The sequence below is a fragment of the Corylus avellana genome, chromosome 4 (assembly GCF_965113065.1).
Source record: "Corylus avellana chromosome 4, dhCorAvel1.hap1.2, whole genome shotgun sequence".
NCBI lineage: Eukaryota > Viridiplantae > Streptophyta > Magnoliopsida > Fagales > Betulaceae > Corylus > Corylus avellana.
The window spans coordinates 4,671,462-4,697,195 of NC_142493.1; the positions used below are offsets into that span (position 1 = coordinate 4,671,462).

At 34.1% G+C, this 25,734-nt stretch overlaps 3 protein-coding genes and 1 pseudogene across 4 annotated transcripts; 3 read left to right on the forward strand and 1 right to left on the reverse strand.

Moving 5' to 3' along the window:
* Positions 1–2,045: 2,045 nt before the first annotated feature.
* On the forward strand, positions 2,046–3,113 carry LOC132177888 (non-functional pseudokinase ZED1 pseudogene; annotated as a pseudogene).
* A 47-nt stretch (positions 3,114–3,160) lies between these two features.
* Positions 3,161–8,007, reverse strand: LOC148586176 (uncharacterized). The gene is made up of 2 exons (XM_088515482.1): positions 7,297–8,007; positions 3,161–6,358 (listed from the first exon to the last, which is right to left on the reverse strand). The coding sequence occupies exons 1-2, from the start codon at positions 8,005–8,007 to the stop codon at positions 3,161–3,163; spliced, it is 3,909 nt and encodes a 1,302-aa protein (XP_088371608.1).
* Positions 8,008–9,557: 1,550 nt separating this feature from the next.
* LOC132177748 (methyltransferase) lies at positions 9,558–14,696 on the forward strand. 2 transcript variants are annotated; one of them, XM_059590192.2, is made up of 9 exons: positions 9,558–9,773; positions 10,710–10,783; positions 12,108–12,250; positions 12,346–12,392; positions 12,481–12,589; positions 12,772–12,833; positions 13,194–13,308; positions 14,084–14,246; positions 14,343–14,696. In XM_059590192.2, the coding sequence occupies exons 1-8, from the start codon at positions 9,576–9,578 to the stop codon at positions 14,233–14,235; spliced, it is 900 nt and encodes a 299-aa protein (XP_059446175.2). In that variant the 5' UTR covers positions 9,558–9,575; the 3' UTR covers positions 14,236–14,246; positions 14,343–14,696. The 2 variants fall into 2 exon arrangements, with proteins under 2 accessions (XP_059446175.2, XP_059446174.2); XM_059590191.2 differs by having other exon boundaries at positions 14,084–14,696.
* A 7,073-nt stretch (positions 14,697–21,769) lies between these two features.
* Positions 21,770–22,130, forward strand: LOC148586177 (uncharacterized). The gene has a single exon (XM_088516063.1). It carries the CDS (start codon positions 21,795–21,797, stop codon positions 21,990–21,992), a length of 198 nt encoding a protein of 65 aa, XP_088372189.1. The 5' UTR covers positions 21,770–21,794; the 3' UTR covers positions 21,993–22,130.
* Positions 22,131–25,734: the final 3,604 nt, after the last annotated feature.

Consider the following 25,734-nt stretch of genomic DNA (forward strand, 5'->3'; position numbering starts at 1 on the left):
TCAGACATGGCAGAGAACATAAAATCAAACCCAAAGTTTAATCAACAACAAACTCAATTTTCGATACCCATTCGGCCAAGAATACCCAGAAAATCAACAAAGCACCCAAAACACTAAGAAACAAAGCAAATCAACCCCTTAGAAACCCAAAACAAGGCAAATCCACCACAACCAAAACAGAACAATCAACCAACCGGCCAAAACACCACAAAAAAAATAAAATTGGACAAAACCCAACCCAGAAAATCAAACAAAAATAACCCAAAATCAAGCCTCAACTTCAACCGGCTAAGACCCGCCTGGGTTACCGGCGTGGATGAGAGAAAAAGAGGTGACCCACCGGTGTTTTCCATCCTATGTCAATCCAGTGGCCGGGGGTGGGTTTGGCCGGTTGGGTGATGGGTTTTTCGGTTGCGTTCGCAGTATCCGGTGGCCGGCTGTCTCCTGTCAGAGAGGGGGAGAGGGAAGAGGAAAGAGAGAGGAACAAAGATGAAGAAGGCAGCTCGTGTGTTTTTTTTTTTTTTTTTTTTTTTTAATTTTTTTAGGTTTAGTTTTTTTTAAAAAAAATTTGTTATTATTATTATTATTATTTTTAATTATTTTTACTTTTTAGGACACGTGGCATATTTTGAAAGCGACACGTGAAAATTCTGTTAAATGAGACTGACAGAATTAACGGAGGTATTGATTTTGTCTTTTCCCATAAGTTGAGTACTAAATTTGTCATGTTTTAAAACTTAGGAAGGAAAAAATAAAAAAGTGAAAACTGAGGTACTAAAAAAGTTATTAACCCTAATAAATTAACAAAACTTGTACATGAAAATTTGATTAATTTTAGAGAATTTTTGAAATTAGCCGTTGAGTCAACGCACCAAAATAAATCACACCTCAAAATTTATTATTATTTTTTTCTAGTTTTAATTGCACAAGTTCTTTGAAAAGGTGAAATTGATCATTCCCTTGATTTTCTATCCGGAATTGTTTTAGCCGTTAGTGCCACGTCAGTATTTTTGCCACATCACATTAAAATAATAATTTTTTTAGTAAATTAATAATTTTATTAAAAAATAAATCTTTAAAAAAAAAAAAAAAAAAAAAAAAAAAAAGAGAAGATGAGAGAATAAAGGCCAAAAAAAAAAAGAAGCAAAAATGAAGGGTTAGACAAACAGCGATGGGGCTGCCACCCATAGGGGTTGGGGTGGCAACCTCACCGCAAGCTAGCCACCTGTCCATTTTTTAAAAAAAATTTAATTTTTAATTAAATTATTATTTTAATGTAATGTGTCGAAAATGCTTGTGTGGCACTAACGGGCGGCATAATTTCGTACGGAAAATCAACGGAAGGATTTATTGCACATTTTCGATAAACTTTGGTTATTAAAACTGAAAAGAAAAAAAAAAGAAAATGAGGTATCATCTGTTTTTGGCCATTGACTCAAGGATTTTTCTAAAAAATTTTCCTTAAATTTACCTTTCAAAAAGCTAGAAGAGTGAATTTGAAATTACTTTTTAATATTTAAGATAAAAATTTATTATATTAATATTTTAAAATTAAAAAGGCTTCATCTTAATTTTTGGCAAAAGACCTCAATTTTTATTGAGCCGTCTCTAGCGTAACCTCATCTCTCTCTGTCTCACTGTTCTTGTATGTTCACAATCAACCTCATCTCTCTTCTATGAGACGAACAAGAACAAGACGAGAGGGAAGGAAGCGTCTGATGCCAAGTGTTTTTTCTTTTTTTTTTTCTTCATGAACAAAGAAATTTGTTAATAATTAAAAAACTAACGTGAAAATAAAAATTTAAATTGTATTGATACGTCATTTTGTAGGAAAAATGGTAGTAGCATTTTTGCAATTTCATTTATGAAAGCGATGATTTTTGATTAATGAAAGTGTGATGCGTTTGGGACAGAGCACTCCCGTCGTTTGATCATTTGCTTCTCTCATTCATCAGTTTTAAAGTTGCTTTCCTATTTTTCCTATTATATATCTTCAGGTTCTAAGAGGAGAAGCAAGAGTATAGGTGGGCTTGTTTTGTCTGAGAATGAATAAAAAGGAAAGAGAGAAATCATTTTTGAGAAATGGAGGCATTTTATTAGAGGATCTGATTGCTTCAAGTAATGGAAAATGTAATCTCATTCGCAATTTCTATGCTGAGGTGCTCATCACAGCAACAAACAACTTCCATTCAACTCACATTATGCAACAATGTCCATTACTTCCACAAGAGGGGATTATAGTTTATGAGCTAAATGATCATCTTGAGCATGTGACTTATCTTATGTATAAGGGTTATCTAGATGATCGACAAATCATTGTTAAGAAGTTCATGAGCTTGTCCGTGGAGGATGATAATGTAAGAAATTCAGATAAAGCTCAGTCCTATGCTATACGTGACATCGTCATTGCAACCCAGATGAGCAACCATAACAACGTTTTAAAGCTCTTAGGCTGCTGTTTAGAATTTCCTATTCCAGCTCTTGTGCATGAATACGCAGCAAATGGAGCTCTCAATGACAAAGGAGGTTTTGGTGCTGATGAAGAATTCCTACCTTGGAAGTTGAGGATGCGGATTGCTAAGCAGCTTGCAAATTCACTTACATATCTCCACATTGCTCTTCTCAGGCCAGTCATCCATAGGGATATAAGACCCTCCTCCATTTTCTTGGACCTTAACTTTGTTCCTAAACTCTCCAACTTCTCAGTCTCCATAACAATCCCTCCTCACCAACCGTATACAAGTAATGAAACAGATATCACGTCTTTGTACTGTGATCCTGAATATTTAGAGTCTAGTTCTGCTACTAAGAAAAGTGATGTCTATAGCTTCGGCATGCTTTTACTTATTTTCTTAACAGGGAAAAGTGCTAAAGCTATTTCTTGGGAAAGAAAGCCATTAATTAATAACTATGTGGGAGAACATGTTCTAAACGAGCAGGTGACTGAATTTGTGGATCCCAATATTTTGAGGGAGGAAGGAGGAGATGGACAAGCACAAGAAGTAAAAGATTTTTTAGCACTAGCGTTGGCATGCCTCCGAAGGAAAGGTGAAGAAGGGCCTGATATGATTGATGTGGCAAAAGAGCTCATGCGGATTGACAAGTCCATTTGACCTTTTCTTTTTTCTTTTTTTTATAAGTACATTACAAACCCGCAAAACTACAACAAACAAACAGAAAGATTATGTTCCTCTCCGCTAACAATCGTAGAAGAATTGAAAGGGGAAGAGGAAAAGGGAATGCTGCCAGAGTGAGATCTGGCTGCGACCCAACGTGCCAAATAGTCGGCACTGAAGTTTGCACTTCGGTGAACCTTTCTAGCTTCCCAAGAGGAAGCAAAGGGAATAGAGTCTAAAATATCAGAGATGACAGAAGAGATACTCCAGTCTGGAGAAGAATCTAATTGACGAAGAGCTAGAATAACCACTTCAGAATCTCCTTCTAGTATAAAACGATCAAGACGAAGCGAAGATGCTAAGGAAACCGCAAGACGGGCTGCCAAGGCTTCTCCCAAATTTGGAGAGCATGATGGACTGATCTGGGAGATCATTGCAATAATATAGCCTTTAGAATCACGACAAACTGCTGCCTGACATGAGAAAGAGTCCCGGATGACAGTATCAAAATTAATCTTGAACCAGAGATTTGGAGGGGTAATCCAATTTTCTGTTGAAACCTGTGTATCTGGATGCCAAGCTTGATAATGCTCGAGTGAGATTTTATTAATATGAGCTGAGACATTCCGAACATCAAAGACAGAATTGTCATGAAAAGCTTTGTTTCTGTAGAACCATAAGATGTCACATGCCACAGAGGCAAAGATTTGGAACTTATGACAGTCCTCTCGAGGGATACCGAGATATCTGCCTGGAGAAATAATCAAATTTATCCATTCCTCCATTGAAGAGAAATTGAAAGCTGTCGAGTCCAAAGGCCAGAAAGAATTTCGCCAGACAACACGAGCAAAAACACATTTGAAAAATAAATGATGCATGGAATCTGTGGCCACTTTACAAAGAGGACAAGAAGTATCAGAAATGGAAGGAAACAATTGACTTAATCTCTCCTTAGTCGGAAGAATATTCCAAGCTATTTTCCACAAAAACAATTGGAGCCTGTCATTGATATTAAGCTTCCATAAAGATTTCCAACAAATAGAAGAAGGATCTATATTGGAAAAGCAGTCAGAAATAAAATGATAGGCTGATGAAGTCGAGAAACATCCTGAAGTGGAAGGAGTCCATATATACTTTGTCTCGGGATCTGATGAAATGCGAATTTTAAGAATTTCATGAGCTGAAACATGATCAAACAAAGCATGAATGGAAGAAAACTTCCAATTACAGGAAAAAGGATTAATAAGATCCTTAATTTGAAGAGATGGCAGATTGCGATTGCTGGGGAATTTGGGCATAGGCTTGAAAGAAGGAATAGTAGGGATCCAATTTGAGGACCAGATAGAATTGGAAGATGACCTTGAAACCTTTAAACAAGCTCCCACTGAAATATACGGTTTGATTTTTTGAATACCTTTCCAGAGCCAGGAGGCAGAAGAGGGATTGGGGGAGGAAACAAAATTCCCATACTTGATATATTTATTCTGAAGTTGCTTTACCCAGAGACAATCAGAGTTTGAGAGCAATTTCCATCCCAGCTTGGCTAATAGAGACAAATTAAAAGCATGCATACGACGAAATCCAAGACCTCCTACATTTTTTGGAAGACAAATAGAGCTCCATGATTTCAATGAGAGATTTTTTGCTTTATCCTTTGGAAACCCCCACCAAAAGTTTTTGAAAGACCTATCAAGGGAAGAAGACAAAGAGGCAGGAAGAAGAAAAGTGCTCATAGCATAAGAAGGAATTGTAGCTGCAATCGATTTAATTAGCATTGAGCGTCCAGCTTGAGACAAAGTTTTAGCTCGCCAACCCTCTATCTTGCCAGAAACTTTATCTAAGATATCCTGAAAAGCTGCCTTTTTGGATCTACCAAAGAAGAGAGGAAGACCAAGGTATTTAGAAGTAGCCGAAGCCGATTTGTATGGGAATATTCCCTGGATACTGGTGATAGTGGAGGCAGCAGTGTTTTTGCTAAAGTGGACCGAAGATTTAGAACTATTGATAGCCTGTCCGGACCAAAGGCAGTATTTATCCAAGCATGATTTGATAATAACTGCTTCTGCAGAAGTGGCTTTAGCAAAAACAATAAGATCATCCGCAAACAAGAGATGCGTAATTGGGGAGCAATTACGAGCAATTTTGATTCCTTTAAGAAGATCATGAGATTCTTGGCGAAGGAGAAGCCGAGAGATGACTTCTGTGCCAAGAATAAATAAAAAGGGGGATAAGGGGTCCCCTTGACGAAGCCCTCTGGCTGGGCTGAAAAGACCAAATGGGCTTCCATTGATGAGAATGGAGAATGAGGGAGAAGTAATGCAGATTCGAATCCAGTTGATCCAAGTAGAATTAAACCCAAGCTTTGCTAGAATATCTAGAAGAAATTTCCATTCCATTCGATCAAAGGCTTTTTCCATATCAATTTTTATAGCCATAAGTCCACCTCGCCCTTTCTTAGAGTTGAGAGAGTAGAGAAGTTCATGAGCCAAAATAGTATTATCTTGAATATTCCTGGAAGGAACAAAGGCAGATTGATAAGGAGAAATGAAGAGATGAAGCAAACCTTTGAACCGATTGGCTAGGAGCTTGGAGATGATCTTGTAGATAATATTACACAAGCTAATAGGTCTAAATTGATCCACAGAAGATGCCCCCAATCGTTTGGGAATGAGAGCAATAAAAGTGTGATTTTGTTGTTTTAGGAGATGGTTTTTCCCAAAAAAATCCCATATGCTTGCAAGCACTACATCTTTCACCGTGCTCCAATATTTCTTATAAAAGAGTGCAGTAAACCCATCAGGGCCAGGAGCTTTTGTGGAACCAATACTGGATAAGATAGAGAAAATCTCTTCTTCCGAAGGAATAGCACAGATAGTATCATTTTCCTCAGGAGAGATACAATTATCAAACAAAGATAATAAATCTTCATCTAAGGTAGGAACAGAAGATGAAAATAAATTCTTGAAATGAGAGGTAAAGCAATTACCAATATCAGATCTATCGGCAGTCCAGTTCCCAGAAGGCATTTTTAAGAAGTCAATAGCATTCCTCCGTCTTTTGATAATAGTTGAAGTATGGAAGAACTTCGTGTTCAAATCTTTACAAGTAAGCCAAAGTTCTCTAGATTTATTCATCCACAGAGATTCTTCTTGAATAAGCAGATCATCCAGAGTTTTCTGAAAATTTTCTTCTAAGTCACGAGATTGAGAAGAAGGAACAGACTGCTGAATGAAATCAAGTTGCTACAATGTCGAAGCAATCCGTTTTTGAATATTTCCGAAATGGGAAGAATTCCAAGCTTTGAGAGCTGCTTTGGTAGTTTTGAGTTTATTTGCTAGGATGAAGGGTGGAGAGCCAGTAGAATAGCGACTCCAAGCCTTAGAAATAACCGAACCACAAGAAGAGTCATAGGTCCAAAATTCTTCAAACCTAAAAGGTCTAGGTAAGAATAAATTTGAAGGAGCTGTATCCAAGATGATTGGATTGTGATCAGATGAATACGCAGGGAGATGCTGAACAGAGAAGTGAGGAAATAGGTGAATCCAGTGAGAATTTGCAATTCCTCGATCAAGACGCTCCTTAATAAGTCTATGACCTTGTCGTTTATTAGACCAAGTGAAAGGATTACCAGAGAACCCTAGATCAATCATACCAAAAGAATCCAGAAAACTATGGAATGGGTCATTAGAGGAGCATGCATAAGGTCGTCCACCGTATTTTTCAGATTGAGATAAAATCATATTAAAGTCACCAATACACAGCCATGGCCCAATATAATCCTTACCCGCATCCATCAGAGAATTCCAGAAATCATATTTATTTTTATGTACAGAAGGACCATAAATACAAGAAAGCAACCAGGGAGAATTAAAAGGATCAGAGTAGCACCAAACATTTATTGTATTAACAGTAGTCGAAATACATTCTAGATTCATACCATGGCGCCAAGCTAACAAAAGCCCTCCCTTAGAGCCAGAGGGGGGAGCATGCACCATCAAATAAAAACCTAGTCTATTTAAGACCACAACAGCATCAGAAGGTTGAGCTTTAGTTTCAGACAAAAAAAGGATATCAGGAGAATGTATTCGAATCTTAACCCTTAAACTGCGAATTGCAGAGGCACGGGTTAACCCTCTACAATTCCATGCTAAGAACCTCATGCAGGAGGAGGAGGCCTCACCGGGCACTCCTCCAAAATCTCCAAATCCTCTGGTGAATCATCAACATGAGCAGGGAATGAAAGATTATCCAGCTCACTTCCATACACATAGTCATTAAAAAGCCTGCGTCTTCCCCTAGATGCCCTAAAATACCGATGTGAAGGAGGAATTGAAGCTGCAGCCACAGAAGCTGTAGTGGGAATATTCCTTTCAGACATATTATTATGGGCCGAATCAGTCACTAAAGAGGCCACAAAAACATCCGGAGCAAAAGCCATGGCAGGCTGTGGCATAACATTCAACGTCTGGCCATAAGGCCCATGAAGAGGGCTAGTCATGAAATTATGGACAGATCCCTTTGGAGGAGCAGCATCTTTTAATTCAGTGAGAGATAATGCAGCAATTTTCAAATTAGAAAGAGATTCCAAGTAGGCTTGTTGTTCAATTCGAGATTTTTTCAGTTGTGCTAGGGGTATATCATCTTCATTGTAAACAAGTTTTGATTTCCCTTTAAGTCTAGGCAAGCTTTCAGTAGATATAGCAGCAGATGCACCTAAGGTAGATAGGTTGGATGGATATGGAAGCTTTGATGGAGCTGAGGGGGAGAAGGAAAGAGCAGCACTGTGAGGACGAGTAAGAGAATAAGGCCGGAATCTAGATGGGTTATGGGATTTTGGTGGGGTTTTACGGGTGGTTTGAGGGCTGTTGGAGTGGGTTATTTGGTAATACATGGGCTGTGTATGAGATTGATGGGCTGGAATTATAGGAGGTGTTAAATGAAAGGGTGGAGGTGGGCTTATGAGGCTTGGGTTGTCTGAATTTTGGGCCCATGAATTGAGAAATTTTTTTAAAAAGTCTGGTTTTGAGAATTGAGTTGGGACCGTAGGTGTAAAAAGGTTTCCAGAAGTTTGAAAAGTTGATTCCAGCTGTTGGGTATTTGGTGAATATCCATATAAGAATGGAAGAAGATTTTTGGGATCATTAATGAGAGGGTAAGTACATGATGAGTCATGAGATTGCATAGGGAGATGAGTAGATTTACCTCTATCCAATAGCTGGCAGACCGACGGATTACAGAGTCATTTAGTGTGTTTATTTTTATTTTCTTTTACATTTCAATTAAAAATCGTGCTCTTTGGGAATATGATGAATATCTCTTATCAAGACAACGCCTTTAGTAATTTCTAGACGTTTTTTTTTAGTAATTCTAGACTTGTATTGATTTATCCTATCTTTATGTTATCCTATAGCCTATGCACTAGGTAAGTTCTCGCTGGTCCCAAGTCTACTAGAATAAGCAGATAGCCTATATAAGAACATTCACCATGGAAGAGTTAAATGTTATTTTTATCTAAAATGACTAATTAAATTTATAAAAAACTCTACATTAAATTAGCAAAAAAAAAAATACAAAATAGATATTTAATTGGAAAAGTAAAAAAGAAAAAAAAGTTATATCTAACAGCACTTTTCAATGAAACTATTTTATTTTTTATTGTTTCTCTCACATATTTTTTTCTTTTTTTTTTTCAAAACTTTTCTCACTTTTCAAGGGATCGTTATGAGAATATTCTTTCACAATTTTTAATAAAATAATATTTAAATGATTAGATAAAAATATAACTAATCGGATGTATGAGGCCTTTAAAAATTCATTAGCTAAACTAGATAAAGTGAGTTTTGAATAGCTATTTTGCATAAAAAGTTGGCTCCTCCATTGTGAATGCTCTAATATTATGTATCCGATGAACAATTATTCAATGAAGAATTATATTTTTTATACCATTGAATGAGATATTTTTGTTTAAGATGAGATTTCTCTTTTTGAATTACTAAACAAGTAAAGACGGAAAAATATTTTTAAGCATTTTGAGCATCTATGAAAGGGAAAATTATAAAAGGACAGACTTTTCTACTAAAAATAAATTGAAATTTATGTGATTTTATTGTTAATTCTATTAAAAATGCATGTGAGAATTACCTATTTTAAAAATAGATATCACATTAATAGATTGAAATTTTTTTTAACCCAATTTTCCTCAAAACTAATTGGGTAGAAAACTTTGTCCATATCAAAGCCCCCTATGGTAATGATTCACTTACATGAACCAAATTTAAGATTAAACCAATTAGCTCTACCAAAAATGGCTTGCAAAGAACAAAGGATCACTTTCACCTTTTTTCGAGCAATATTCTAGTACAACGACAAGGCGTTTTAAGGTGTTGAAAAGGGGTAAAACGCAAGAGGATTTCACAGAGTTTTCAAATACTACCAAGCCAATACAGCTTGTCAGCTTCTATGCAGTCTGTGTTTCAGAGGATGAGACCGATGCAAATGCAAACCCTATCACCAATACGACCTCGTTTCGCAGAGCTCTTGAACCGCCCGTTTCTCAGGACCTTGAGCCTCCGAGCATCATCGTCTTCCTCTGATTACGCCGACCAGTCTCGCGGTGGCCTCCCTCGTTTCTTCTCCGAAGCTCTCCCTCCTTCCAAGGCACTCTCTCTCTCTCTCTCTGTCATGTATATATGTATATGTATATGTATGTATATGGGCACATACGGTCGCACACAAGCACCGGCGTGACTGACAATGTGTTTGTCTGGTGATAAAAATAGTGAAAGAGAAAAGGGCCTGGAAAACTTAGTCATTTGTGGTTTTCTGTTTGTTTAATGTAAGAGGGAAAGTAGGACATTGAAGAATTCCTCTCTGGGTTTTATGCAGAGTCATTGTTATTTTTTCATCAACTTGGTGCAGTCAACTACCTGAGTGTGTTAAATTTGATTAGTATCTGGAATTTAATGGATTAGATTGATGATAAAAATTTGTTCTTAATGTGTGCAGCTGTTTGTGCTGTGAATTCATTTTATGTTGTTCCTGTTATGGTGATTATTGAGATCAGAATGAGAAATGTATTTTAAAAAAAATTATAGCTTTTTTTTTAAGTAAGATTATAGTTTGTTTAATAGAAGGGATTGAGATTTGGGTATTTGAAAACGGCTTTTGATCTTAATGGTTGAGGAGTGGGTGGCATGGGAAATCGGGTTCAATATTGGGAAATTTTGACTTTGGGTTTGCTGCTGTTTATTTGATGGGATTCTATGGAAGGTCTGGTAAATATTGGATTCTTTTTCTTTCTGGTTCTTGTGATTCTTGGCTGTTTAAGTAGATATTAGTCACTGATGTTGCTGTCGGTCTCATTCTTATCATTATTATTATTTATTGATCTTTTATTTAGAAAGTCTGCGGGAATTTCTTAAACTTGGTGTTGGCATGATATAGGGGGTTTTTATGTAAGACTGCTTCTTTAGGCTCTTTTGAAATATAATGTGGCACTTTCAATGCTGAAACTATTAGAGAAATTTTAACTTAGAGTCACATGATTGAAGAATATTGAAGACAGTATTCTTATTGTTTTCAATAATAATGCAGGGCAGTATTGTTCGTTTACAAGGTGATGAGTTCTGGCATATGACTAAAGTTTTGAGGTTGAGCACAAATGATAGGTATTCATAACCATTATCACTTTTAAGTTTTACCTTACCCTATTTACTTATTAAACTTGCTTTTGAGGAATTGTCTTTATTGCATATCTTATGCTATATTCTTATATGGGATTTGGAAGTACTAACGATGATTCTGAAAACAGAAAGCAGATTTAACCAATCTAAGTCACAGCACAAACAGCTGCACACATTATGAACAATATTTTAGAACTCTGTGATGTTAACCAATCAAAGAACAATGTCTTCATTATTTAACCTATCATTGTTACAGATTTAACCAATCTACTCAATCCGTGAGCCTAATCATGGGAATGACTTCATGAGAAGCTTAGTTGGCAAATTATCTGGACTTAGATAGAGTGATTGTGGGGTGTTTATTCCTAATGTTTCTGTTTGATTTCAATAAATATTCTATTTCACGCAACCCTTTGCCTGATATATTATTTCCCCTTTCAAGGATTTTTTTTTTTCCTTTCCTTTCTCTAAGTTGTGAAAAATAAAAGACAAAAAGTTGGTCTTCATTACAATTCCAATGTTCCCTTTTTTTTTTTTTATAGTTCAATTTTTTAGAATGCATCATGCTCTACAAGAGTATAGTTAAGGAAATAATTTTATGGAGGCTTCCAGTTTTCTAAGCTTGATAAGATTTTGGACGAAACTGTGATTCATAATGAGGGGTTTTGGAAGAGGAAAAAGCTCTATTTGTCCTTTTTCTGTGCATGTGAGAGGGTGAATGTATGGTTTCCAAGTTCACTTAGCATGATGTTTCTTGTATGGCACCTAGAGTAACCCTGTCAAATAAACTGAGGCCTTCCCTCAGTTCCCTGGGAGGGACCCTACGCACTTGCTTTGTTGATTTGCGTATTTTTGTTCTGGAACTTTGAATTTTAGGCCTAAGTATCTTTTCTTTGTAAAATAGATTATTGTTTAGCTTATGCTCTGCAAGTGTCTCAAGTTTTTGGATAATTGTTGGAACAAAAATTTGCTATTATATTTAAAAAAGAATAATAGAATGTATAGTCCTTTTTAGCCTTTATGATGGTGAGAAACTGCAATTAAGGTTTTAAACTTTTCACTCTTAAGTTCTATTTTGGTTTTCTAGAAATGGAGTTTATTTTTTGTCACTTGTCTAAATTTAATATTTTACTTTTTTTTTTCTTTGTATACATCCTGCACTACGGTTGCACCGCTCTATACTTTTAATGAAATGAATTATTTATCAAAAAAAATATTTCACTTTTCCAGAACTTTTTTCTAGCAAATACTATACAATAGTTTGTATTAGATGAACATATTTATGGTTGTCCAAATAATGACATGCAAGGGTAGAGCTTTTTAACGGGAAGGGAGGTCTGATACAAGGTTGCATACAGAGCGTTGGCCATACTGGAATAGATTTTGTGGCATTGGAAGATCCTAAGTTAGTTCCTCCTCAGACAACATGTTGGCATGTGTTTGCAGCTTTTGGTAAGTTTTTGTGTTTTTCAGTAGAATCAGTTCATAAAATTGGTTGCGTTGTTTTAAGGTTTAGTCATCACATGTTTAAAGCTGCTTCTGTTTAGGCACTCTAAAGGGTGGTCGCGCTGACTGGCTTGTTGAAAAATGCACAGTATGTCCCATTGCAGTTACAAATGTTCTCCTGTTAGAAACTTGCATTTCTTTATTGCTGCTAATTTATCACCTTTTAACTGTGTTAGGAGCTTGGGGCTTGTAGTGTAACCCCCCTGTTGACAGAGCGTTCTCCTTCAATTTCGGAGAATAGGGTGGACAGATTGCAACGTGTTGTTTTAGCAGCAACTAAACAATGTAAATAACTGTTTTCTAGTTCTTTTCTTGATTTAGCTTAATGATTAAATTTGATATATCTTTTCCTGTTAAGTTTGCTTTTGGCTAATGAGACTTAAAGTGGTTGAATGGTTCATTTTTGAAAGGTTTCCTGAAATTATTTTTGTTCTTTTTATTTATACCCACTCTTACCTCTGTAATAGGTCAACGGCTTCATGAATTGATTCTGAATCCACCAATGAAAATTGATGCCCTTCTGCCTCGTGTGAGTTCCTCTTCTCCACCTTGTCCACTTAAAGGTTGGGTAGCCATCTTGGCTATCAAACATCAAAAAGATCTCTAAGGTTGTGTCCAATGTATAACTTATCTTAGCAGCGAACAAATTTAAAATAATCATATGTTTTCAAACATTTAGATGGTATTCTTTATTGTTGCTTGCAAATGTTTTGTTGAATTTTCTTGCATTGTAGGCCTTGTAGCTCCTTTCATACTGTTAGTCAGTTGATATGTGTGGTTCCCAACTTCCCATTAATGTATAAAAGGACACTTTTTAAGATGTTTGAACTTTTTTTTTTCCTCTTTGTTTCTTTGTTTTGATGTAGACATTGTATTTCGTGTCCTACAGATTGCTGAGTCGAAGGTTTCTTTTGTTGCGGTTGCTGAGGCTACTCCTGTTGTTAGTGCATTGACTTCATCAGGAAAAGATTCCAGTGGGCTGATTATAGTTGGACCAGAAGGGGGTTAGTATGCATCATAATCACTGATATAGTTCTCTTTATTGCCTTATCAAGTTTTCTTCCAGTTGTATCAAGTTATTTCTTGGCATAAAAGGAATGTTCTTTTAGTTCTGACTTTTTACATGCTTACATAAGACATTTGCCATCATATTATGGATTATTCAAAATGTTATTTAAGATTGCTGAGTTATTTTGACTGGTTGCTGCTAACTCGTATTCATAACCCTTTCAAGATGAATAGTGTGTTAAAAAATTAAACAAATAAAGAAAAGCCTGCTAGATCTATCATTCCAAATGGTTAATTACAGGACTAGTTTGGACATCGGAGGTGTCTACAATCTTGCTGAATTAGTGATTTTATTGATTATGTAGTTCATAAGTTTTTTGGTCTTTAAGATATATGATGAATTAAAGGATATATGCATTTTTTGATAATTGATTGTTCCAGTTCTGACAAATCAGACTCCCAATATCCAATAGTTAAAGAAGCATTTGTTCAACCAACTCCTTCAACTGACATCCTGCAAATGATAATGAAGTCAATGATTTGAAATCATTATATTTTTCGATTTGGGGGACTAAAGTAGTTCCAACCTGCTAGGTAGTTACGGTATAATGATTTTTCACCAGTAAAAGAAAATATTCTATATCTCAAATTTTGCCTTAATGCAACAGCACCAGCTTTATGTACCTATATAATGATGATGATCTTTTCTTTTCATTTGAATACGATTAGTTCCTAAAGATGTGGGTTCATGTTGAATTTTTAATGCTTCAGACTTCACCGAGAAAGAGGTGAATATGATGTTGGAAGCGGGTGCTAGAGCTGTTGGTCTTGGGCCACTATGCTTACGAGTTGAAACTGCAACAATGGCACTTCTGTCAACTCTAATGTTATGGTCCGACTGTCAGCAAACATCCAGTTCATAGCTCTCTTGCAGGTAGACCTTATATGTTCATCTTTCGGATACTCCGAGAATTTTCTACTCATACCTTACTACATGTCTATATGATTGCTGATGTATCCTTGGGATAAGGCTCAAATGATGTTTTCCTACTGCATGGGGGATGCATATAACTAGGACAGTAAAGCACGAGCGACTGGAAGAGAGAAGGAAGTTGGGGTAATTTGAAATAAATCGATTTAACATGTACTTCTGGTTAATGGTAGGGGAATGTTGCTTCTCTCCTCTGTGCTTCATTGTCTATCCTACTTATTCCCTTGGACTAGGTTACTGCTTGTAGGCAGGATGAGGAGTCGCAGGAAAAAACACAGAAAGTTATTTCTGGAAATGACTTGGATATTATGTGTCACTGGTTTAAAGTTTTTCTTGATCAGATATTCACGTACATTGTGAAAATTTGCCTTCTATAGAGTACACTGTTGAAGTTCTGGTCAACAGCGTGACCATGTCTCTCCCCTAATTTGGAAGTAAAAGAAAAAATAAAAATAAAAAGGAGAATGAACATAACCTTCCATTTGAGTTGGTAATAGCTTGAAAAGAATTTGGTCAAACCTTTTATGAAAGAGTCATTTAATACTGTTTACACCCATTTTACATAGGTTGATGTAACATATTTAAATAGCTTTTATTTATTTATTTATTATTTTTTTTTTATAAAGTGAATGACATAGAAAGCCGATTAAAATATATTACGTCAATCTGTGTGAAAAGTGGCATCACTCATTTGGAAGCTACACAATCAAGATTGTGTTACATTAATTTGCCAATATTGGGTATATCATTCTCAATAATAGGGCTCGAGGCTTGACAACATGATTTTTTTAACATAAGTATATTCTCAATAATGGGTTGCTCTTAAATTTAAGTTTTATCGATAATTGAGTATAACATAAGCACCCTCAACAAGGACTTACTACATAAATAAATAAACCCCAAACTCTCCTGAATTATTGTTTATCAGAAGTCTCTTCAAAGCTTTACTCTATTCTATATGTTATTATGCCTGGAAGATTATCATGGTTGTAAATTTGTTGACCAGCCATACAATTTGGATGAGATTAAATCTTCCATCCCTGAAATTTGGACAGAAAACTTGTAGTGTCAAATTATACCAAAAAAAAAAAAAAATTGATTTATAATAAACAATTTGGTCATGGAAGAAACTTTAGGGATTTTGGGTAAGAGTTGGAATAAATCAAGGTCTGTCCCATTAAATATATAAAAATCAAATTTTTACTAAATTCCATTGACTTTGGACTTTGAATTTTAGACTATTTTTGTTTGTGGCATAGAAATTCTGGTGTTAGCTGGTGCTGCGTACGTGGCATATTGTTGAATAATGAATATTGTTGATTAAATTCTGTCTTTTTCTGCTCTGTTTACCAATTGATTGACAGTCAGCATACTCAATTTAGAGTATCTTTAAGCAACATTTTCAAATTTTCAAATACAAATTGATTTACAAGAGGTGCGCGGCTTTGTTTGACAAAGATTTTTCTCATTTCTTCTATAAAAAAAAAAATGGTCAAAATACTTTTTCTTACGTTACCAAACAACACTTTTTATTTTTCTTTTACAAAAAATTCAAATTTATTTATTTTTACTTTCATATCACATCAATCAATTCTTTCTCCTTTTCTCGTCAAACTTTTTACCAACACGTCATCCTTCTTAGCAGAGTGTTGGCCGCCACAAAAAACTATTGACCTCTACTTATTTAATTAATTAACTTCTTCCTCAATTTTCATGTGGGTGAGTATCATGTAAAATACTGTTGTTTTTTTTTGGTTGCTTTCTTAGAATTACTAATTTCTCTCTCTCGCTCTCTATTCTCTAATGTCAATTGGACAATAATAGACTTTGAGGCAAAAAGAAAAGGAGCTCAACCGGTGGAGGTCGTTTCCTCGTCTTTGAATCTGAACAAACAATTATACGTTACTCATTTAATATAAAGCAATACAAAAATAATTGAATTTTATAATATTGGCTCCTTTTAGTCTTCTTATTCAAGTACGGTCGAACGGCTAGTTTTTGGGATCAGAAAGATCCGTTACCCAATAAAATTGATTAAAACATCTTTTTAAGTTTTAACTTGAATATATATATATATATATATATATATATATATATATATAAAAGAGTAATGTTATAAGTTTTTTTACAGTCATCCTAAGTAATGCTATAAATTTTTCTATAGTCATCCTAAATGTTGTAACTTTTAAAATACCAATAGATAAAAAGTTAATAAATCACATTTTAAATTCAACGATGATTTTAAAAGTTACATCACATTTGAGATGACTCTAAAATGACTCTAAAAAGTCTTATAGCATTACTCATATATATATATATATATATATATATAATTATGTCCTTGGTCTGACAAAACAAAACAAAACAAAACATAAAAAAAATAAAAATAAAATAAAATAAAACCAAAATCTGCGCCGACAAAAAAGAAATTATATTTTTTTAAATCCATATGATATGACTACTTGGTGGTCGGCTGCTGAATGCTGACGATAATTGATGAAAATAAATAAAACTTCAGTGTTTGTGTCAGTGTCACATGTTGATTTAGTTCTTTTTCATATTTTTGGTCACTACATTAAGGCCTTTGTTTCGGACTATAAAAAATTTTAGTCGAAAAATGTTCAATTAATTTTAATTTTAATTTTTTGTTGTTGTTTGGTTGCAAATCTTAAAATTGTTTGGGACTGCTATGTCAGTATTGTAAGGACAATTCGTTTTTATGTATAATAATGAAGAGAGAGAGAAGGAAGGTGCCTTTCGGCCACATCTTAGATTATTTTAAGGGTTGTGTTAACGAGTGCCTTATGGTTATTATTTAAAATATATTTATTATTCTTTTTATTCATCAATTTTTTTTTTTTTAATTTCAATTCTTAAAGAAAAAAATATGAATATTTGTGAAACTTACCCAAAAAGGACAAAGTTTCCTTCAAATTGGATTGGATGAATTTTCTTCAACCTAATCTATAAATGTAACATGTGTCCCATGAACATGTGAGAATTGAAATGCACTTTTTTTTTTTTTTAATAGCAGGGACAAAGTTGAAATAAATTTTATTATAAAACATGTACATCTCACATGTTATTAAAAAAAAAAGACACATGTTACTTTTATAAATCAGGTTGAAGGAAATTCCTTCAACCCAATTTGGAGGAAAACTTTTTCAACCCAGAAATTCATGATACATGGAGTTTTTCTTGATTTTTCTTTTAAGTTGCTGTCCTAATGGCGTATTCAATGTTGAGGCAATAACAAGTGCTTTCTAAACAATGTTTTTAAGGATACTTTTTAAAGTAATGTTATATACTACATTTTTAATTTACAATTGTTTTACAAAGTGGCAGTCTCGGTCAACCTTTGAATTCTGCTTCTTATCATGAACTAATTCAAGGGTTAGTTGAGATTACCACGTTAATCCCGTAGGACCAAAACCGACACTAAAAATGGCACTTCCAAAAAGTGGCCTAGATAGACATCAAATGTGTCAATACTGCATGAGAAATGTTAGGTGCTCTTATGGTGTTCTCCACGTGTCCTCTTTGTGCTAGGTGAAAATTATTTTATAAACAAATAAAAAATAAAAAAGTTACTCTTATTTCTCTTATTTGGTTTTTATAAAATAATTTACTCTTAGAATTAGGAAGACACGAGGAGAACACCAAAAGAGCACTTAGCATTTCCCATAATTTTTTGCCAGAGAGACCAAGTCTAATTGTGATAAGTGCTAAGCCTAAAAGCCTAATTTTTAGACTTATATATATATACACGAGCTAAGATGAAAAAAAATAAAATCCTAAATCCAAATTCATGTGAAAAATTTATCATAAATTTATACAATTCTCAATCTAGAACCGTAAAGTTTTTGACTTTTTTTAGAAAAATAAAATCCAAATTTATGTGAAAAAATTTATCATAAATTTATACTTGTCACTCTAAGTATAAATTTATCATATTGTTTGCAAAAATTTGGGCTATTAATCACTTTACTTTTTGGCCATTGTTTCTGCTTAGAGTTCAGCATCTCAACATTAACGATATAAATGAAGAAAATCCATATCAAGAGATCGAGTCTCGGGGGGACGGCATGACATAATGAGATCACTATTGAAAATTGACATACAACAAAAACGTGCTCACTAACTCATATACACATAATTAAAATTGTACTTAAGTTATATGAGATACTTAGAATCGTAACAATGAGTTAGAACCGGTAACTATCGAAGGAATTGAAATGAAACTATATCTCAATTAGCTTAAAGAAACGCATAAAAATCATTTACCTTAGTGGCCGGTCTAGGTCCCTCCCGTCGGTGTTCCCCCTAAGAAAGAGAGCCGTACGTGTAGGTTTGTTGACACCACTAAATCAAAATTTAATTAATTTTCTATTGACTTTCTAAGGTGGCCCGTGCTCAAAATAAATGGTCATGTGTTATTGAGAGAAGGGTATTGGCTTTGAGTGTACGTTGACCCAAGTTACTTTGGAAGCGGCTTTTCAAGTAACGGTAGTGCCAGATGAAAGTTGACGGATAATAATAATAATAATAGATTGAGTAGTTAATGAAAAATTGGCCTTAAAATAAATTTAAAAATAGCTAGTAATAGTTTATTATGTCCAATTAATACTAAAAGCTACTTAAACAGCATCTGACAGAAAATGTTGACTTCATAATGTCCATTATTAGGTTTATGCAAATGCTATTTTTCATTCCCCTCACCATCTCCTCTCTCTTTTTTTCTTTTTCTTTTTCTTTCTTTTTTTTTCTTTTTTTTTTTTTTTTTCAAAAACAAAGTCAAAATATTGAAAGATGGAAGATGGTGGGGAGATGGTGAGAGGAATGTATTGTAGCAACCCTCATTAGGTTTATGATCCAAACAATTACTTACATAACATTACCTATAAGAATAATAGGGAGGGTTTCTTCCCTCCTCCAACTGTCTTTTTTTTTTTTTTTTAATAATACATTGGTGAGTTTGTTGATGCTTAAGTGTTCTGTAGCGATTCATGTTTGTCTTTTCTATATATTTGCATCCATTAGCGGTTTGCGAGGTGATTTTTTTTTTTTTTTTTTTTTTTTGGGGTTATGATTTTTTTTAGTCATTTTCTAAAGGTTTGTTTATACGAAATCTCAATAAGAGTAATGATCTAGATCTTCGGCCTGTCTTTTGTTTTCTCTCCAGATCTTTTTTGGGAATAAATCATTGACTAATGGCAGAAGAATTATCAAGCATATGGAAGAATTGCCACTGATGGTAGAGGACGGCGAATGGGATTCCATTTGGGGGGAGATGGAAATAGCCAGAAAATCACTTTCTAGTTGAGAAAGGTTTGATGGACCAAACAATGGCCAAAGATGTGATTCGTCGGAATATGCTTCAAATCTGGAAACTAATTGGAACAATGACATTCAAAGAGTAAAACATGAGTAATTCTAAAAGTCACTCTTGTGTTACTATAACAATGAGGTGGTTTTTAAAATCACTAATTGATCAAAATTCAATAATAATCAATCACAATACCAATGATGATTTGAGAAGCCACATCATTCTTGGAGTGACATAAGAGGGATACAAAAGTGACTTTTAACATTATTTGCAAAACATAGATCAAATTTGGGTGGAAGAAATTTCTCATTATATCTATGATATTGTTTTATTAGAGCAATATGCTCTATTTTTATGAAATGAATAGAGAAGAAACATTGTTATAAAAAATAAAAAATAAATTTTTTTTTTAAAAAAAATGTTTAAATGAATCAGCAATATATATATGCATCACATAGTCCATTAGATACATAAAATGATTTCTCTATTGTATTTGAAATGGAGAGAATTTTGTTCCTAGTTTAATGCTGTTAAAGATACCCGAGACGAGAATCTTCTCAATTTCAAGTAAAGGGGATATGAAAATGTTATGGTTTAATTAAATTAAATTCTATACATTTCATTGTTTAAATTATTTGTGACCACTGCTGTGAACTTTTGCCACTTTAAGGCAATTTGTCGGCATTGGAAGGGAGATAATAAGATAACGTTACAATTTGCTCATATTACAGTTGGATACGTTTCATCATTGATCAATCAATGACATTTCGAGCAATTTATTGAGCAATCACTCATTAAGGCGGCTTCTCGAGCAAAAAATGTTGAATTTGGATCTTTAAGTAGCAATAATATTAGAGGATGCGAATGCCCTTAAGAAACTCCTCGAGCAATTTCTTGGTGTCCTCAGGACTCAATTTATAAGTAGCAAGAGTGGATTGAGCATGTCGCGTTAGCTAGGGAAAATTACCTTTTGCCCCCATGAATTGTATCGCCTTGGCACTTTCTCCCCGTGAACTACCGTGACACCCGACCCCATGAACTACTATTTTGTGCTCAAAACCTCCATTCCGTCAGTCAATGACGTTAACTCAAACGGTCTACCCGTCACTTTACCCCCGTCATGAACTACAATTTATTGTCTCTTTGTTCTCATAAACTTCAACGCATTGTTACTTTGCTCCATGAATTACAACGTATTATCACTTTGACCGTTTGAGTTACCGTCTTTGACTGACTGGAGGAGCTTTCGACTAACAGAATGAGGTTTTTAGGCACAAAATGGTAGTTTATGGGGCTCGGATGTCACAGTTGGTAGTTCATGGGGGCAAAATGAGAATGTGTTGTAGTTTATGAGGACAAAATGTAATTTTCCCTTAGCTAAAAGCCTGAAAATGACTGAAAAATGTTAAAAAAGTATATCTCATATACAATTTCATGAGTTTTGATCAAACATGATCATTTAAAATAGTGGCCAAGTGTATATAAATGTTAGTCTAAGTTAGTAAATTACTATTAATGATCTTAAGAATTTTATATGCGTTTTAAATGTTTATAAACACTTAACACTATTTTAAATAAGTTGAAAAATATTTCATTCAAACTAGTTCGGAATAAATTTCTGTCCAAAGAAAATTTACATTTCTAGTAATAAAAGGCAGTTGGGAAAATCTAATAAATTCTCATGGCTTCTAGATTCTCTTTGCTTAAATATAACCAAAGGATAAATTTCTTTATTAAACATTTAAAAAAATCCAACAAAAAACAGGTAAATGTCAATTTTGCACTTCACTTAGGTTTGTCCTCGATCGGAAGGATATTTTATTTTTGGATCTTCTGTTCCTTTTGTTGACTTTGCTTGCAATATGTAATTTTCACTCTTCGCAAAGCTCAAAATAATAATAATAATAATAAATAAATAATAAAGATTAAAAGGATTGTGGGCTGTACTTCTCCATTGTACTGCAAAGTATTATCATGCAGACGTTAATAGGCGCTGTAGCACAACGAAAAGTCAGAAATGAGCGCCGGGTGGCAAGCTCGATATTATTTCGAAAACAAAGGGGTTTGTTAAATCATCCCCGCTGCATAAAATCCGGGGGCACAGATATTTCCATATAAATATAAATAAGAGAGAGAGAAATTAAAGTGAACAAAATTGATGAGAAATGGCGAACCAGTTGGAGAGCCTGGTGGAGTCGATAAAGGCGAAGGTGAGGGCGCTGAAGAAGAAGACGAAGAAGCCGTACGTAAAGATGGACAAGAGCTCCAGCGTCCGGGTCGAGATCCGCAGCCGGAAGGCCCGCAAGCTCATCGACAAGACCCTCAAGATCGCCGATCAACCTGGCAAGCGTAGCATTTCTTGAAACGTGAAACACCTCCTCATCATCTTCACATCGTTACAATAAGATATTATTCTCTCTCTCTGTCTTTCCGATTCTGTGTTTCTTTGTTCTCTTTAAGGTTTCAAAACCTTTGATTGAAGGAGAAGAAAAAAAAAGTGATAGGGTTTGAAAAAACCATTTCGGAACCGTTTCGGATTGGCTTTTATATATATAATATATGGAAGAAACAAGACTTTGATCCCGATATTCTGTTTTTGTTTTAGTAGAAATATGTTAATTCGGAGAGTTGTATGGTTTGTTTTTCTTTTCACTCATTAGAGGAAGAAAATGATCAAGGAAAATTATACACAATTACACATGATCATCAACCAATTAAAGTGAGACGTGATTTTTTTTTTTTTTTTTTCCCATGAAACAGCTCTCAAATAATTAATGAAATAGACAAATTGTTCGTTTTTTTTATTTCTAGGGTTAATATCATACTCCTGCGGAGGTTTTTGAGTGAGTTCTCATATGGATGATGGGCCAAAAAAACAAAGAAAAGAATGGAAAGGATCAAATTGGTAATTTTTATTATATATATATATGAGTAGTTGGCCACGGCTGAGAAGGGTGTTGATGATGATCTGCGACGACAAGCAAATGGAATCCAAAGAGGAGCTAACAATAGCGTAGCGTCATAAGTCGTGGATGGGTATGGTACGGCATGGGACATGGATGATGGACCGACCCTTATCTATGTATGGTCAAATTATACCATTATAATATGTCTTGTCACATTTATTTTATTTCCGTCTTTTAAGTAATTTTTTTTCAAAAAAAAATTGAAGTAATTGATAAGAAAAATCACTTAAAGCACAACTTGTCAATGAAAAATCATATTCATTAGATTTTTATATTTATATTATACCGTTTGAAATTTGCACTTTTCATGATGATAACACTTTTACTTTCTTTGAATTTTCTTTAAGGTATCGTTTAGTTTGTGAAGTAGCTATTATATTGAAAAAGAGTTAATTACTACTGGAAAATAGAGGGGTGAAGAATATATGTGAAAGTTTAGTTCGAATAGCATTGCTCTTCCTCTATTTGTTTTGGTTAGGTAATATAGTAAATTGCTAATGTAAACAGTTGGATCAAGACCGTTGATCAACAAGTCAAAAGCTAATTTCTTCCTTTCACGTGAATCATGAACAGTTGAACCCCACTATGTGAAAAGATGACCTGTATCATTGTTTTTAGTATTTTGAATAATTAAATCTCATTCTTGAGAAGAGGTTGATTTGATAGGGACTTCTAACCATTAGGATTCTGTTCATAATTGAGCACTTATAGCGGTGGAAAATTGTTTGGGAAGAAGGAAAATCTGTCGAAAGCTAAAACGGATTCACATTGGTTTGAACTTTGAATTTTTTCGATTGTAAATAGAATGGAAAAGGAATCTTCCTCGAAATGAGGCACGGAAAATAAATAAATGGTGGTTGAACTCCACTAATCAGTAATCACCTATCAATAAATTTTTAAGTATTTTTATTTTATTTTATTTTTATATGTCCACATAAGAGAAGGAGAATAGAAATTCAAATTAATGATCTCCGCTTCATTAAGTGTGGTCTACCGCCGTTGGAGCTACCTCTTGGGGACAAGCATTAAGTGAGTTAGTATCTTTTTATATTCAATAATAAAATATATTAGGATTTTTTTTTTCTCTCTTTTTTTTAAAAAAAAAGATATATATACCCAAAAAAGTAAAAATATCTTGTAAAAAACATTAACAAGGAATCAAGTTATTGAATTTGAGGATACAGGCCAAACTCCAATGAAGCATAGTTGAGCTCTTTCAATTCTAAGTCAAGAAATGCTATTTTTACTTCTCATGTTCATCTTTCATCTAACTTCATCAACATTAATTTTTTTTTTTTTTTTTCAAATTTACTTTAAAACCCACAACAAATAGTTGAGCTTTTTCAATTTTAAATAGAGACACTCTTACATGTGTATTAAATAACAAATAAATAAAATCATATTAATTATGAATATTCATTTTCTGTAACTGTTAGAATGTGAAGTAGAATGGACTTTGGTAACAGTTGAAACAGATAGAAGTGTAATAGACTTTGAACTTTTGTGTAGTCTCCTTATCCTTTAATAATTATGTTCTAATATAAAAAAGAACAAAAAAAATCTACTATCAAATGTGCCCTACAAATCAAATGATAAATTTGAAAAAGAGTTAGACAGGAAATAACTAAGAATTGATTGGCTCCTTAGAGTGTAAACAGTAGGGTTGACTACTTGGAAACATAGGATTAGATTTGATTGTTTATTAGAAACATGACACACGAGCCACGAGGTTTCTGATTTTTAAATTGAACTCTGATGAGATACCATGATCTTTCCTCTTGGAATGAAGCAGCTCACCTTTTTTGTTTTGAGCACATTGACATAATAATTGAGCACTCTGAAAAGTTGGCCATGCTCTCTAATCATTTCCTAATCACGTATTCGAGTCTCTTATTTATTAAGCGTGGTCCTACCCGATTGAACTGCCTCAAATAGTTTAAAAACAAAAAGTTGAAAGAATGAGTATGAATAAAATCAATGACTACAAAAATAGTTGGGTTAAATTCATTTTCTTTAAAATAATTTTTTTCATTTAAAAAAAAAAAACACTTTCTTGCATACTCGTTAGATCTCAACACTTATATATGAATATACATTCGTTTTCGTCAAAAACATTTCCTACAAAAATAAATTCAAAGCAAATTTACTTAATTTAAACGCATCGGTATAATTACACTTCTTAAACTTTTTCTTAGTACCTACAAAATTTCGTCCCGTCTACTAGGGTTTGCTAATCCCAGATTCCCAAAAGACCCCATTTCACACCCGTGTCCATGAAGTGGGTGAATTTGGGCCAATTAATTAATCAAGGTGCACTTAGCATGGCAAAGCATAGTGATGGACCACACATTCTCGTAAATGTCATCAAGTGTGGTACGCTTCCATCCCAACCTCAATACCAAGCTCATTCATCTTTAAACATTCATTGGGCCAAGATTATCTCCTCTACACACATGCCCTCATCATCATACAATCCTTACTTTTATTTTTTATTTTTTATTTTTTACTTTTTACGAAACATTTTAAGGCAATGTGTTGTTACATCTATGTAACTTAGCTTATTTAATTCACAAGAAAAAAAAAAAAAAAACCTTACCTAACGAAGACCTCCACTCATACATTTTGATTTGGAAGGAGATGCGCTTCTAGTTTTTTTTTGCAGTGAATCAGTTTCATTTATTTTCTTTTTGGCAGTTTGCTGCTATTGTATTGGATATTACTCTAGATCTTTCTTCTTTTCAAAGTTGGAAGGCTTCAAAAGTGTCTACATGTGTCAATTTTCAGACACATAATTTAGCAAAATTGGCATCTACTCACCTAGTATTTGGTAGCATTCTCTTAGGTTCTCCCATTCTCTCTTCCTTACTATCAAGAGTGGAAAAGATATTCTCTTATAACCTCTTTTTCCCTTTTCAATTTTTTTTTTTTTTTTTTTTTTTAAAAAAAACTCCACTCTTAAGGCTCAAAGGCCGTGTCTCTAACAACACCTCAGCAAATACTTTGGGCTACGATATGATAGGATTCTGGGCCACGCTTAATTGAAGACGTGCACCGACCCAATTTAATACAGGGCCGTTTTATCTCGGAGCAGACGCGTCCCACATCGCTGAGTTACAACAGTGAAGATGAGTTTATAACG

What these genes read in the sequence shown, in the direction of transcription:
- LOC132177748 (XM_059590191.2), top strand. Translation starts at nt 9,576, where the DNA reads ATGCAGTCTGTGTTTCAGAGGATGAGACCGATGCAAATGCAAACCCTA. An exon ending in GGCTTGTTGAAAAATGCACA is followed by an intron (nt 12,393 to 12,480) that starts GTATGTCCCATT and finishes TAACTGTGTTAG; the next exon opens with GAGCTTGGGGCTTGTAGTGT. An exon ending in TATAGTTGGACCAGAAGGGG is followed by an intron (nt 13,309 to 14,083) that starts GTTAGTATGCAT and finishes TTAATGCTTCAG; the next exon opens with ACTTCACCGAGAAAGAGGTG.
- LOC148586177 (XM_088516063.1), top strand. Translation starts at nt 21,795, where the DNA reads ATGGCGAACCAGTTGGAGAGCCTGGTGGAGTCGATAAAGGCGAAGGTG.
- LOC148586176 (XM_088515482.1), bottom strand. Translation starts at nt 8,007, where the DNA reads ATGTATTACCAAATAACCCACTCCAACAGCCCTCAAACCACCCGTAAA. An exon ending in AGATTTTGGAGGAGTGCCCG is followed by an intron (nt 6,359 to 7,296) that starts GTGAGGCCTCCT and finishes TCGACATTGTAG; the next exon opens with CAACTTGATTTCATTCAGCA.